The following is a 15,866-nucleotide window of genomic DNA, read 5'->3' as shown; positions in this document are numbered from 1 at the left end:
TCTCCCTCCAAACCCTGCCTTCTTCCCCCCGCTCCGCCCTCCTCACCTCCCCCACGAGGCGGTGCCGCTCCATTCCGGGCTTGTTAAAGCGGGTGGGCGGGACCGGCGAGGGAAAGCGGCCAATGGCAACGAGGCTTTTGCTTTCGTGCCCAATGGGGGAGCGGCGCCCGTGCGGCCCTTTAGTCCACGGGAGCCGAGCCGGGCCAAACCCAGTTGGTGCCGCGGCCTCCTTCCCTTCGCGTCCCCCCAATCTGCTAGCGCGGAGTTGGCGGCGGCAGTGGCAGCGGCGGCCTCGGGCTTTGTCCCCGCGCCCCCCGTCCGCCCTTCCCCCCAGCCCCGAGGGGCCACCGCCTGCGGCCCAGCCCGGCACCGCGCCGCCGGGGGCTCGCGCCGCCCCGCCCGCCGCCGCCTCCGCGCGCCCCCCGCCCGCCCATCCGGAGGCGCCGCCGGCAGCGCCGCCTCCGCCCGCCGGGCCCGGGCCGTGCCGGGGGAGGAGGGGGAGCAGCGCCGCCGCCGCCGCCGCGGCCGGGCCCGTCCCCCACCGCCTCCCCCGAACACCATAGGCGGCTCCGGCACCAAGATGTCCAACCGGGTGCTCTGCCGGGAGGCCAGCCACGCCGGCAGCTGGTACACCGCCTCAGGTACCGGCGCCGCGGCCCGCAGCGCCGCCGGGGGAGGGGCGGGGGCTGAATCAGCACTTTCTGCCGCCGGGGCCGCCGATGGTACCGGGCGCGGGGAGGGGCCGCCGGTCCCGCCCCCGCCGGTGCGGCCGGCACATGGCGGGCGAAAGGGGGGGGCATGGCCCGGTGAGGGGATGCGGACCTTGGCGGCTGCCGGCGGAGAGCGACCCGGGAGGCCGGTGGGGTGGGCAGAGACGGGGAGGGGGCGCCTCTCGGCCTCTGGTGGCTGGAGCTGAGCTGAGGACCTGCCGCCGCCGGTACCCCCCACCCGGCCTGGCCCAGCCCGGCAGGGGCGCCTTTCGCCGGAAAGCGGCGTCTGAGCGTGGGCAGGGCTGGATTCCTCCACCACCACCGCTCTCGGGTGTTCGGGGGCGCGCACGGCTGTGACCACAAGCAGGGCCAGCCTGTGTGTTGTGCCTCGTACCCGATATTGCACTTAATCCATATAAGAGCACACGGACGAATTTCGGTATTTTGGAGTGTTCTTATGGGGTTTGGTTTGGTGGTTTTTTGGTTTGTCTTTTTGTTTGTTTTTTTTTGGTTTTTTTTTTTATTTTCTCCTGGTGACTGGGGTGTCTTGCAGGGCTTGAAGGCAGGTGATGGGGGGGGGGGGGGGGAATAAAGAGGTTTATTTCACTTCTTGTAGTCCAAGATGAGCTGCTTCTACCTCTTCTTCCAGAGCGCTTTCTCTAGCAGTAGGGAAAAGAAGTTGCAGAGCGGTGGTACAGAGTGAGCTTTGTCTGTTTAAATGAGAAATATTTGCAGAAAAAGAATAGAAAAAAGAAGTGGGGTGTTGGAGGGCAGACCACTGTTGCCCTTGCCCTCACAAAAAAAAAAGACAGAAACCTGTAATAATGGGTAGCACTGGAGATAAACTTTGTTGGTTTTTGGGGAAGAGCTCTGCTGTTGTGGATAGGGGGCATGTTTATAGTTCCACAGCTGTTATTAGGGAGACTTGTAAGGGATGGTTTTCTGCTGGCCTCAGGAGTAAAGGTCATTGGGTGAACAACGTTGGATGAACAAGAGGCTGCTGTAAAGAATAGTTCAGAGGGAGAGGAGGAGTACAATTAAAAAAAAAAAACCCAAAACAAACCCCCACCACCCCCACCACCCCACCCCCCCAACCCCGAAAACAGAGAGATCCTAAATTGACATCTAAGAAAAACAAGATGTGAAAAGTCATACACCTCACTTGGCTATAATAGGTGCAGTTTCACCTCTCCTCCACAAATTGATGAACAAAGCACGACGAAAAAAATTGAAAAGGAAGAAAAGAAATACAGGAGGGAGGGTAAGACAGGAAGAGGCAGATTGTGAGATAAGTAGCTGGGCTTCAAATGGTGGGTAGGCAGTTTGGAGACAACAATAGACGATGATTGTTTTCCTTCCGAGTTTAATACAATCTAAACATAAGGGTTGTGTCCATTACAAAACTGGTCTCAGGTCTTCATCCAGCGTTGACAGCTTGCAATTACAGTTTTTTCCAATGGTCTGGAGAGGTAGGTAGTACTCTGTTTACAGAAAGCAAACAAAATCATGTCAAAGGTATAGATTTAAACACATGCAAACACATCAAAATGTTGAAGCTTTGTGGTAACACTTCCCAAATTGCTTGTGCTACTTATATTTTCATTTATGAATAAGGCAGAAAATTGATTTGCGATATGGAATGGCTAGATGGCCTTACACATACATTTTGTCGTTTGTTAGATATTGGACTTCATACCAAGTTCCTGCTGGATACTTACAAATGAGATATTTTTTTTTTTTCATAATTAGTTTAAGAGGCTTGGATGCTGTGTTTGTCTGTTTTCTTTTGCATGCAAATTCAGTGCATAATTTTGTTGGCCTACACCCTGGTAAGTCTGTGTGACTAGTTGGGCCAGTACTACTTGTCTGTAATAGAACATCCAAAAGCATGTTGCTCCTGTTGCTTTTGGGCAGCCCTCTGGGTATTGCTTCTTGAGGAGGTGTGGGATGGTTGTCCAGACACTTAACTGCGTGCAAAAAAACCAAACTGAATCATGTTGTAACAAGTTATGGCGACTGTACTTCTGACAAGTTAAATTGTAACTGTTACAGTGTGTGTGGTGGGGGTAGGTGGTTGATGTTGCACAGGCTGGTGTTTTGGCAAGTGTGTGTTGTTTTCCTGTGTAGGGTTTTCCATAAACAAGAAAAGAGCTGTAGAGCTATCCTGTGCTGTTTACCGTAGGGTTTGTGAGAGCAGGAATTCTTCCAGTTCAGCAAGGTAGGGACTACCTCTTATTTGCTGCTTGGAAACTAATTTTTGTGTGCCACTTAGGATGGTCCATCAAAACTCTAGAGGAAACAAATAGGGACCAAGAGAGTATGTATTCATTGTAGACTTAACCTAAAATCTTCCTGTGTTTTAGGCCAAACTCCTGTCAGCTGCTATTTCAAACTTGTAACGTAGGCTTATTTCCTCAACCTTACTATTTGAAGGAAGTCTAGATTTTGCCACATGGATTCAACCTGCATAGCTTCAAGGATGGAGCTGAGGCAGAGATTACAGTTTGAATTGTGATAGTTCTTCAGTGCATTCCCGTGATTCTCTGGAGATTGAGTTGTCAAGTCCTTCTACCCACTCTCTTCGTGCTTACTGTCTCGGCCCAGAAGCAATTTGCTGAGTTTAATATATAAACTGGTCAGCATTTAAGCTTCCCGTTTCCTGAAAGCTGCTCCTCTTCTACAGAGCTGAGTTTGGTTACACAAGCAAGGATGCCCTGGAAACCCTCATCCAGCTCCATAGTTAAAATGACTGCATTAATATTGTCTACCTGTCCAAAAGGGTAACAAGAAGCATAGTTTTTAAAGGTTCAGATTCATTAAGTCTGAAAGAATTTTAAAGAGGCTGTGTGAGGATGACCTCAGTTAAATGGTAGTTTATCCCAGGTGCCTGGTACCTGAGGGTGAAACATCCAGGGTGATGCATGGGGTCCTGGATTGGGGGTGGGGTGGGGGGTTGACAGCAAAACTAGAGCATCCATTGCTATGCTTTAAAAAAAAAAAAAAAATATGCAAAATATGGCTGTAGAAGTCAGCTCTGGGAAAGAAAGGCTGCAGGAGCTGAGGGAGAAGAGGGCAAAGGATAGATCCAAAATGCAAACCAGCTTTTGTGGCCAGAGGATATCCTTGAACTGGATTAGCTGGCTCCTCTGTGGTGCAGGAGTGGAAGCAACATTAGAGGTGAAGTCACAACCAAGTAAGAGGGAGCCACTATCCTTCATGGAGGGTGAATGTGACGTAGGTAAGAGGGTTTAGAAGAAATACCGCTTCTTGTCTTTAGAGACTGCTCGTTTCTGTGGGGCAGCAATTGTTTCAGCTGAAAGTAGACACTCGTTCCCCTATTTTCTCCAGGTATAAAGATATCCACTTCTTAGGTTCTGCCTGGGGAAATACAAATATGCACTACTTAGTAGTGTGAATATATCACCTAATTGTATGATGCTAATTAACTTCTTAGAGCAGGTGAGACTAGCTGTGCAAGTATGCACATCCAGGCATGTTCACATGTTAGCATGTCACATCTAACTATAAGTAAACAACTTTATTGGAGGGACAGTGAGATCCCAGGCAGAAAGCTCACTACTTCCTACTTGCTTGATGAAGTTAAGAGAGGCAGAGGGGGGAGGAGAAGATGGTTTTCATGGTGCTGTTAGTAATGTCCCATGTGTTCTTCATCCCTAATGTGCTGTTGTGAAGAAAAATTTAAAAAGAAAGTTCCTTAGTAAGTTTCTGCAGTTGAGTTTGGTATGAAAACCTGACCAAAATTATCATCATATCTTCTCTGGAATGTCAGGAAGTTCACATTCATTCCATCAGTCTGAGTAGCACCATAATGGACTTTGGATCTAGAGCTGTGGAGCATTTGTCTGGCAGCAAACTAACAATGAGGTCTGGTCAGTTGTTCTTCCTCCTACTTAGCAGTAGCACTGAATATGGGAAGCTTTACAGCTGAACTTCCAAACTGAAATAATGCTGTGACCATCGCTGATAGTAGGCCCCTGGTCTAAATAACCTATTTTTTCACTTGCAGACCTTGTTCTATGTGACTGCTTTTAAAAAAAGTTAAAAGTGGTATGTGACATGCCATTGCTTCTGTGGATGAGCAGCCTGGTGTATGGTGGCCCCTAAAAACACTTGCAAAAGTGAGATAAAGGCATTCCGTGTAAATAAAAGTATCAACCTGTTGTGCTGCTGTCATGTGGATTGGTTTGTTTTTTGTTTTTTTAATGTATCATTGTGTAGTGAAAAATATTACACTGACTTATTTTTGGAAGAAAGTCCCACTCCTGCTGGGTTAATTCAACCACCTAGCGTCCAGACCACTTTAGAAATTGATTTTGACCAGCAGGGGAAGAGGAAGATTAAGGACAACTCGAAACAAAAATGGCATATATTTCCATTACTTTAAATGCAGGACAGATACATTCCTAGATACAAAAGGAGTAGCTGAAATATAACAGGAATGTCACACTATCCTGAACATGGACTATTTGCAGGACAGTGTGTGGATGCTCTCTCCTGATTTACTTTTCCATGTGAGTAGATTCTGCGAGTGTTGGACAGTTCTGGAGGGGGGAATCAGTCCTGAAATGAAAATAAGCATTATTGCACATGCATCTTTTTTCATGTATAGCATGCCTTTCCAAGTGAGGCATCACGCATTAGGGCACTTAACATGGCTTATTCTCTGGCAGCTGGCCTGCCTTGCCTGGCTCCTGAAGTGCTAATTGAATATTTTACTACTCTTTATTAAAGTGTTAGGTAAGACTTCTTGTCTCAACTTTTCCCCAGTCAGTGGCACACTGATACAGACAACACACAAAGAGTTTTAGTAGGCTATTCCAAATCACAGGAGTAAAATAAAATTGAGTGTGAGTGTGAATAACAGTACTGCATGATCTGACTCTTGCCCTGCAAAACGAGTTTGTCATTGTGTTAGATATGGCTTATTTATCTGTTTTCTTTGACCAAGCCATAGTGGTCAGAGGTGTACCTATGACCAAGTTGTTTTAAGTAGGAGAACTTTAATTTTCATACGCTTATTGATGCGAACGTGAGTTGGCAGAGTAATTGCTGTGGTGACTTGAAAGGCCATTACACATATTGTCTTCAAAGCTATTTTTTATGATGAGCCAAGTAAATGGTCTCCACATAAATGTTTGAAGAGAGTTTAAACTCTTGTGTTAAGAGTTGTTTTTCTGCTGCCCTGGCTTGTAAGTAAAAAATAACCCCAAAGGAGGTAGGCACTGACATCTTGTTGCTAGCATTTGTAAGGATTAAGCTTCTAACTTGTTTGGACAGGAAACACCAGAACTTCGGAATAACTGGCTGTCATGCAGCCAGGGGTGTTCAGGCCTTGTCTTTTGGGCTGATGTCTGCATGATGGTGTCTAGGTCAGCTGGAAAGGATAATACTTTGAAAAACTTCTACAGATCAGAAAATAAATGAAAAGGCAGTTGTGAATGATCTGTTTAGAAATTATGTTTCTCTCAAAGTTGGCCACTATTTTAGCATGTTTGTGTTTCTTCTACTCCTTTGTAATCCCCAGGAAGACCTGCATTAATGCTTTTTTACTGCCTTTGTACCAAATACTGATTTTTCTGATGCCAAAACCCACTACCTCTCCGTTAATAGCTCTTTGAGGTAGACAAGTTCAATGTGCAATAGCAGTGTAATTCTGAGATAGTACAGCTTCTCTCACTTGCACCTTCTGGGACTTGGGGGGCCCTGGAGAGTGACATGAAAGTGTCCATTTTAATGAACACTGATGTAATCCCAGCTTTTGTGTGCTTGTTGGCATGAGCTGGAACTTCTCATCAGCATCAGAGAAGGTGCATGCGTGGGTTACAGCTGCTTCTGCTCTCCCATGATGTCGCTGACTATGTGTAATGTGTTCCCCAGGCCTGCTGCCTGTGGTTTCTGAGGGCAAACGCTGCTGCTAGGATTTCTGTCACCGATCCTCAGGGTGGCTGCATCCTACCTTAACTTAGAGTAGAGACCCTTCTCTGTAGTGTGTTGGATCTGAGTCTCTGCAGCAGCTGAAGTGGCTAGAAGGAAACAATGTGTGCAATATTGTGTGGTGTTGGACAATGAATGTAGATGAGGGATTGAGGAAGACTTTCACTATATCATAAAAGGGTTTTTGTGAAAGTGCCAAGGACCCTGGCATATTCCCCAAAGTTGGAATAACTCATCACAGCTTATTCATAAATCTAATGTGCAAGTAATGAACCATCGTCTTGTTTGTAGATGATCACGGACAAATGGAACCAGGAAAAAATTTAAAAAGCATGTGAGGGTCACTGAAATGAGAGAAAGTTTTGACCTGATCTCTGTTGTAGTGAAAGGAGCTTTCTGCAGTAGCAGGATAATTAATGTACTTACCGTGAAATCTTAATGTTGTGACATTAGCTGGAACATTGCAAATACGGCTATTAGCTTAAGTTCTCACCTTGCAATCTGTGAACAACTAATCATAGCGTGTCTTGCAGATTTTTAAAGTATTTGCTTTGCAATGTTAAATACTAATTGTAATGTTTCTCTCCCTTTTGGGCTTTTATCTTTTTTAGATGTTTTATGGGGAAAGTGGATGTGTCATTGCTGGGTCTTCTGTGAATTTATCATGGAACAGAGTATTAATATGCAGACTGTATTATTTAACATTGTACACTGCAAAAGTATACTGGAATAATTTAGAATACAATTTCCAGACTATTGTTTCTAGCTGAATCATTTAAATACAGTCAGAATCGAGATACTTCAAGTAAAGAACGTATATTCAACTTTTACTGTAAAATGGGAATTGAAAAAGAGCCTTGCATTTCGTACAGTCCTGGTATTATTAAAATAGGCCTTCTAGTATCACTTGGTGAATACTTCTACAAATTCAGGTTACATCTAGTATGTGTTAGAGCCAGAATCACTTTCTCAGAGCTATAAAACAAAGTCATTTGTTTGGTTTGCTGAATGACCTAACTGCTAAGGTATTTTATAAAGGTAGGTAGGTACATGTTGGTCGATATTCTTAATGAGTGGTGTTGTAGTTTGATTATTTATTTCCTAATAATTTTCAGTAAAGGAATTTAAAGAGCTAGTGGAATACTGGAAAACTGGGACATGCGAGCGAGAACTGCCACCAAAGCAGATTTCAACGTTCCTGTTATGGCTTCAGTTTTATTTTCCCCTATTCAAACATTACCTGCTGTTTAATGTTGGTCTTACAATATGTATAATAGGAGTTTATGTAGCATCGGTGTAATCTTTATTTGTATCTTAATTCTTTTTTCCCCCAGTCCTATCGTTTGCATAAGTAAATTTCTGCTTTGCTTATATGCTGATTTCACTGTTTCATCAGTATTTAGTATTGGAAAAGAGTATATACTAGCAGTAGAGAATGTGCCCATCAACAGGAGTTGTTGGAAATCACCTTCTGTTCCTGACAAATCCTAGTCTTTGCAGAGATGAAACTTGTTCTTTATTCAAGGATTTGGCTTTTGTTGCAGTGAGAAACAGAGATGTTTTTTTTTTTTTTTTCAAGCAGGGCCTGTGTTCTTTAAAACAATCTTCATACTTTCTGCAATTTTAACTAAGAGAAAAAACTAGTTAGTCCTCTGTCATGTTTCAAAGAGTTCACTGACAATTGAATTACATGTTTTGGACTCTCCTTCAAAGTTGTGGAGAGAGGAATTCCCTTAGTTGAACAATTATTGAACTAATTGTGTGCTGACCCCCAAGGTTTCACTGTTACTTACCTTGATTTTTTCTAACACCCTACAAGAATAAAGACTGACTTACTACTTAGTACATATGCTGCAATATGTATTAGCAGTATTTTTGAGGTGTAGACATTTTTGTCAGTGGATAAAGGTAGTTAAAAGATAAAAGGAGTGTAAGGCTCAGCAAAAAATATTGGCTCCTGTAGGGTAAGAGACATGCTTAGGCAAGTAAAAGCTGTCAAGTAGAAGTGTGAAAGCTGAGGGCTGCAGCTTTATCGTCCTTGGGCTCCAGCATTATTTGCATTGCTGCAAGTGCTGTACACATGCAACCAAGGCAGACATGAGCAATTTTCCCTGGTGCCACTCTGAATTTTGGTTGAGGCTTATGTTCTTCTAGTAAAAAAAGCATTCACCGAGACTGAGGATTCGGAGCAAGCACTGCGTCTTCCCCACTGATCTTAAAAGGTAGGTTTTGCACTAGTCACGGTGGCTGCTGGGACAGGAGCAAGTTCCCATTATACTGTGTTGACGCTTGGCATACAATCACTTCAGCCTCATGGGACGAGGTGTGCTTGGCTGTGGAAAGAATGTGCTGGTTTGGCTTAACCTACAAAGCCTGGACCATGACAGCTGTAAATTGAGGTGATGGACGACCTCAGAACATGTGACTACCAGATGTCTCTGTGTTATTATTCATTGGGTAACACTGGCATGCATTTAACATAGAAGGATTCCTTCTTACCTACTCTAGTACTTTGTGAGGGGATAATGCTGATTGTCAAAATAATTTATTCTTTTAGGCAAGGTATTTGAATAAATGCTGCCTGTATCTGTATCCATAAATTTCTCTGGTAGAGAGTTGGTCTGTGCTTCCAATTATTTTTAATTTGGCATAATTTCTGCTGGTTTCCAAAACAAAACAGGATGTGAAATATTCACAGATAATGTCAGCATTCTTTAGTTATGTACCTATATTATACCTTATTGCACAGGACTGAAAAGCAGATCTTAGTGTTATATCACAGAATCACAGAATCTTCATGGTTGGAAGAGACCTTTGAGACTGAGTCCACCCCCCCCACCCCCACCCCCCCCCCCCCAAAAAAAAAACCCAAAACAAAACCCAAACCAAAAACCAAACTAAAAAAACCCACCCACAACCACACGCCACACCCACCCACAAACAGACACAAACCAACAATCTTGGGCACTGGAGCATGCCCTGAAGAGCCATGTCTACATGTTTCTTAAATACCTCCAGGGATGGCGACTCCACCACCTCCCTGGGCAGGCTGTTCCAGTGCCTGACCACTCTCTCAGTAAAGTAATTCTTCCTAATATCTAATCTAAACCTCCCCTGCCGCAACTTTACACCATTTCCTCTGGTCCTGTCATTATTCACTTGGGAGAAGTGAAGCTTCAGTGAAGCTCATATTTTGCCCCCTAATCTTCCTTTAATCAATAAAAGGTCTGATCTTACAGTATTAATGCTGAAGCGTATTGATTGTTGCATCCAGAAGTTGCATCCGTAAGACTTTCTGTCCTTCTTGCTGGGTTAGCCTTAAAAGCCCCGCTGCACTCATCCTGCCAGCTTTCTCAAGCTGGACTTTCCACCTGTGGCTTGAGGAGTAGGGACCTCTCCTGCTTCCCACCACTGTGGCAAGAGGACACATGGGCGGCAACGCTATTCCTGGCTCGTGCTTGTCAGCTTAGGACATGGATATTTACTGCAGTTATCTCACTGACTATTTGCAAAGACTCTTTTCCAATTTAACTTAATTTACATATGAACAAAACTTACTTATAAAGCTCTTCATGAAGAAGCTACTCATCTGCTATAACACAATTCCATATGGCAGAGCATATCCACTGTGATAATGTGGGTTTATTTATATTTTGTATATCCAATTCAAATATTTTGACTTTAGCCTTAAGCATTGTCATGTTTGGGAAATTGGAAGAAAAACTTCACTGAACACTTCAACAAAAAGTTGGTGCTAATTTGGTGATGAGAAAATTACAGTGTTAGAATATCTCCCTTAAAGTATCTGTAAGCAGAGGAAGCTGCAGGGGGCTCTACTCCTGTCAGTTCATGTGGGTTCTGCGTGATTTTCTTAATTTTTTTTTTTTCTTTAGCCAAAAGGTCAGGCGGAGATGTTGTACTCTCCGTTCCCTCTTTCCGTTAGTCCTTTGGAGAGAGAGATTTGATTACATGTTTTATTATAATAGTACAAATAAGTATCAGTTGATACGGAAACTTAATTTAGGTCAGAGTTAATGATTTAAAAAGACACCTTGTAGTTGCATTAAAGGGAAAAACTCTGAAAGCTGATGTGTTACCTGGTTCTTATGTAAACACTGACAGAAGTTTCATCCCTTGGGTCACACAGAGCTGCTATTTTACTGCCTCTAGGAAAAAAATGTTTGTTATTCTGTCAGTGTGTGTCTGAAATAGCAGAGTAAGCAAAACCAGGCATCTTACTCTGCTACCACACTGTAAGATCAGAAGTTTTGGCCAGATTTGAAAAATCATATGGAATTTTAGGAAACTACCGGAGATTCTGAACTTTGTCTTTAAACTGCTCTGCAAGTTACCTGATTTGTCTTAGCCAAAGACAAATCGCCTTAGCCACCTTCTTAATCAAAAATCCTTGCTAAAGAAGGGATGGAGGAAGGCCAAGCACTGTTCCTTGCTGTCTCACTTTGCTTGAGAGGTTCTGGCCCTTCTGCTGTTGTGCTGCCTGTGGATCATCTTTCAGGAGAAGAGCTCAGGTCAGGCAGAGTCAAGTTTTGTTTAAGACTCTGGGTAGTACCTGTTTGAAAAAGAAAAACAACCCCAAGCAACTGTGTCCTCCTAAAGAATTTCATTCAGGAAGTGCTTTATCCTTCTACATACTAATGGAGAGTTAGGAAGTAATTTTTTTTTTTTAAGTAACGTGTCTTCACTCTTAAATATATAAAAAGAAAAGTGGTAAGATGGTAATAGAGTACTGTTTTGTTAGTCTCCTAGTAGCTTAGAAAGAGGATGGAAACAGAGATGTATTTATTTTTACTTAGCTTCCCCAACAGCCTCCATTTTCTAAGATGTCATTATCCTTATCTCTATTGAAAGTCTCTGCTGCTTGTTATTTCCCCAAGCAACAGAAGCAGCAGAACAAAATTGGCATGTGGTTTTTTTTTTTTTGACAATCTCATCATTTCACAAAGCCACTGTATTACAGGAGTGACAGTGGCTAATCAATGTCACTCTTTTGCCTTGTTAGAGCTGTAGACAGCATCTAAGGCATTCAAGGTGATTGTAGGCTTCGGGAAACGGCATTGCACTACTTCACCTTCTTCATGTAAGAAGGTAGGGTTCTTTACAACCACAGAAGTCATCCTTTCCCTCCCCCCCCCATGAAACACATTAATTTAAGTTTTGAATAAACACCCCCTCTGATTTTCTAGAGAAAGCTTTATGGCTATCACTGGTGAGTGACTGATTGGATTCTGCAAAAGTTGACATCTTTGCTCCGATCGCTAGTTCTTGTCAGCTTTTTGGAGAGCTGTCAGCTTGAGATCTGGGCTGTCTGGAACATAGCTGTCGAATAGTCTCAGGTATTTAATTTGGTTTTGGTTTTGGACAATTGGTGGCTCTACACCTGCATGGGGAAGATACCAAAATCTACAAAATGTATGGTAGAAGAAAGCAGCTTACTACACCATGCTTTCCAGATAAACTCTGCTGACATGCTGCTCTGTCAAAAGCATAATGTCAACTGAAAACAGTGCATCTATTTTTCTCTTTATTAATGATATGTTACTTGTAAAAACAGCAGCTGAATGAGTTTTACTTGAAAGTTTGTGTTCTTTAATATAAAGAATATTGCACTGTATTTGCCAGACTTGCTTCCTCAGGAGTAGCTTTACATCCAAAAGTTTTCTTTCTGATGAGAAATAATCAAAATGTAGTGAGTTTTTTTTTAATGTTGTATTTCTAGAAGGCATTTGTATCACCTAATTGAATTGAGAACATTTGCCACTTGTTGAGGTACAGAATTTAGTTTACAAAAAAATAATTAAATACTGGATTGACCAATTACCAAAGTTAAGGTTGCCACGAAGTTTATGTACTTGTAGTATATGTTGATTGATCAGAAGTTGTTAAGGCATTAGTATAAGTGTGGTGTTTTCTCATTTTTAGATTTTTTCCTGTGTATTTACAGTTTTTCCAGGTTACAGTGTGCTTTGTGTTCTGATCTTATGCTTGCTTGATAACAATAAAGGACTAAATACCATAGACACTGGCTATCCTATCGGTATGTGAGGTCTTTGTATTATATCCTTTTCTCATATTGCGCTGTCTTGGTGTACGTCATCTTTAACTTTTTACTTCTGAATTTTGCAAATATGGTTACCAGAGGAATCAGTCATCTGTTAGCCTCTCTTTTGAGGTCAGCAGCCATCCTTTCTAATGATGAAATGGTATGAGCATCAGTCCACAGACCAAGAAACAATAAGCGTGTGTTTGGATGTGCAGTAAATGAACTTCCTGGACTAGGGGGTTGAAACTTTCCTACTGTGACCTTCAATGTTACAGGCGTGTTGAATTTACTCTTTTTTTTTTTCTTTGAGATTTAAATACAGGTTTTGATTTTTAAGATTACTTTAAATTTGTTGGACTTTATTTGTTAATTCTTGAGGTATTTTAGATTCTTTTATGGCTTCAGTAGTTCCTTGTCTCTTTACAGGACCCCAGCTGAATGCACAACTAGAAGGTTGGCTTTCTCAAGTACAGTCCACAAAAAGACCTGCTAGAGCCATTATTGCACCGTAAGTCTGAAATCTGTTTCTAGTATGTATAATACTTGATTGGTTAAATGCTTCTTTATTTTGAGTGGCTTTGAAAACTGGTGAAAGCAAATATTTAGCTGAAAGGAATGTCCTGTGGTTTCTAAGTATTTTGGATATGGTGTAGAATGGAAGAAATCTGTGCACATTTTGGTATATAATTAGTTTCCTTTTGCTGATTCATTGCAGACATAACATTCACTTGTGATCATAAATGGTTTAGGTTGGAAGGGACTTAAAGATCATCTAATACCAAACCCCCTGTCATGGGCAGGGACAAGTAAGATCCAGTAAGACAGATAAGAGCTGTATTAGTGCAGTGGTAATCTAAGGTGATGGCTCTTTCGATGCACTTCTGGTATAGAACAGCTACACTTATTTAAAAACAACAACAACAACAAAACCCCCCCAAAAAAATCACCAAAACACATAAACCAAACTCCAGCATCCCACCCCAAATCAAAACTTAACTAAACTTAAACCAAAACCTAATAAAAATATTCAGCTATCCGAAGTGGTTTACTTCTGTTATTTTTGTGTGGTTTTAATTTTTTTGTTCCACAGCAGAAATTGGGATCATCTGAACTATTTAGGTAGGATTCAATTTCCTGAAGGTCACTGAGACATATAATAAGAAAAGTATGTTGGTCATTCCAATTTATTATGAGTTGGAAGGAAACACTAGAAAAAACATCTTAAATATGTTAGCACAGGAAAAACATCATAACATTGACATGATGTTTGCAGTATTCCATAATAATATTGAATGTGCAGAAGAAATTGCCTTAGTCTGTCTCGCAGGAATATCAGTAAAGAGGCCTTTCAGCTGCGGATTAGGTAACCTGGGTTCTTTTTCCAAAACTGGTGGAGGTCTTCCCGTGGTCTCACCAAATTATTTCATTAACTGTGCCTTTGATTTCCCACTTGTAAAATGGGATATGGCTAATAATTTTTTTTTTGTGAAAGACTGAAGAAGCCTGTAGCAGAGGGAACCTTTCAGAAGGCTCTTTTGACAGTTCACTAGGTCTCAGTCTCCAGTTCATCGATGCCTTAGTGTGTACTTTTCTGAGCTCTTTAGAATGATTGAGGTAAGTGACACTGAAGTAAAACTCCAGGGTAATTTTGAGGATAACTTGCTCCAGGTGTCACTCTGTGTAGATTAATATACATGCATGCAAGCATACATATGCATAAATAAATATAAAATCCTCCAGTGCTGTCAGTGGGGAATTTGTATCTTCAAACACTCTGTATGCCCCAGGACTCACAGCACATATCATTCTCTGTATCATTGTATAAAAAGACCACCTGAAAAGCTGTAGTTGTATTGTTGCACCTACTTGACTCCAAATAAATGATAACTATTGATCCAGGATCACAGGCGCTCCAGAGGTGATGTGGGCATGGCCTTCCGCTGTGGACATGCTGCTGAGTGATGTGAGGTGTTCTCCACCTTTTGGCCTGGCACCCTGGGGAATGAATGTTCTCTGGAATGAACGCTTTTAGCAGTGAAAACTGAATCTTCTCCTGTTCTTAACAGTCTTGAAGGGAATGGGTCTTAAGATTTGGTTGTGATATTTGAAACAAGTAGTCACAATAATTATGGATGTTTTTGGAACACACAGAAACACAGAGCAAGAGAGGCTCCAGGCCAGAGTGATAGGAGATGATAAAGCACGTATCACATTCTCTGCAGTAAAAGCTACCATGCTATGTTCCACTCCTTTCCTTGTGCCCATTCATTCTGTTGCTGAGGTATTCTTCTTCAGTGATGGAATATTTTTATTCTCTGTTTATCTGCTGTAAAGTGTAGTCTCTACTGTCATTGTGTTCAGTTACTGGAGTGTGGTTAGAAAAGCTTTCTCCAGCAGCTCGCTGTTCCCTTGTCCCCTGGCTGCACTCTTAGCATTATCACGAGCCTCTGATAAAACGCAGTTGTGTAGTCTGCCTACTGGTATCTTTTACAAGTAACAAAAGATGCTTTAGTCTGGAGTTAGTCTTACTAACTTTCAAGTAAATGGTCACTGCTAGTTCTTTAACAGATGTGTCTCTTGTACGTTCAATACTGCAACAGTGCGCTCGAGCTCTTCCAGGAGTTGACTTTTGGATCGCTCTTACTATTTCTATCTCCAGTGAAATCTCATTGGGACAAATAATACTTAAGATATTAACATTTTAATAGCAAAATCAACATATTTAAGATGTTAAACAAAATTTATTATGTTAACATTTTGTACACCTTGGTTTGCAGCCATGCAGGATATACCTATTGTGGATCTTGTGCAGCCCATGCTTACAAACAAGTGGATCCCAATATTACGTAAGTACTAAAGTTTTTCTTTGCAAAGCGTAAGACAATGCCATTGCAATTCTATGAGAAGCTGAATGTTCTTTTTATATTCGTACACCTTGAAGTACTCAAATTCTAATTTTGTACTCTTAAGTCTTTTATGCATCCCTTCTGTTTTAACATCATAAATGTGCAAGTTGTTTGGATGTTACAAAAGAAAAAATTAATGTAGCATTGAAATTAATGTCGAAATTGAAAATGTAAAGCAGTATATTAAAAAAACTGAGAATTATTGGTAACTAATTTTTTTTGGAAGGGAGGGGT

At 42.0% G+C, this 15,866-nt stretch overlaps 1 protein-coding gene across 5 annotated transcripts in view; it reads left to right on the top strand.

The window, feature by feature from the left end:
• Positions 1-482: 482 nt before the first annotated feature.
• Positions 483-15,866, top strand: part of MEMO1 (mediator of cell motility 1) — a 29,006-nt gene continuing 13,622 nt past the window's right edge. For 2 of the 5 annotated variants that reach the window (XM_074164189.1, XM_074164164.1), the window contains exons 1-2: positions 581-641; positions 13,153-13,234. In XM_074164189.1, the coding sequence (XP_074020290.1) occupies positions 581-641; positions 13,153-13,234 (143 nt within the window). Of the gene's footprint in view, positions 642-13,152; positions 13,235-15,503; positions 15,573-15,866 lie in introns of those variants that run through there. The other 3 variants (XM_074164155.1, XM_074164173.1, XM_074164181.1) reach the window with 3 other exon arrangements.

The sequence above is a fragment of the Numenius arquata genome, chromosome 2 (genome assembly GCF_964106895.1).
Source record: "Numenius arquata chromosome 2, bNumArq3.hap1.1, whole genome shotgun sequence".
Taxonomy (NCBI): domain Eukaryota; kingdom Metazoa; phylum Chordata; class Aves; order Charadriiformes; family Scolopacidae; genus Numenius; species Numenius arquata.
This window is presented reverse-complemented; position numbering and strand designations above follow the sequence as displayed.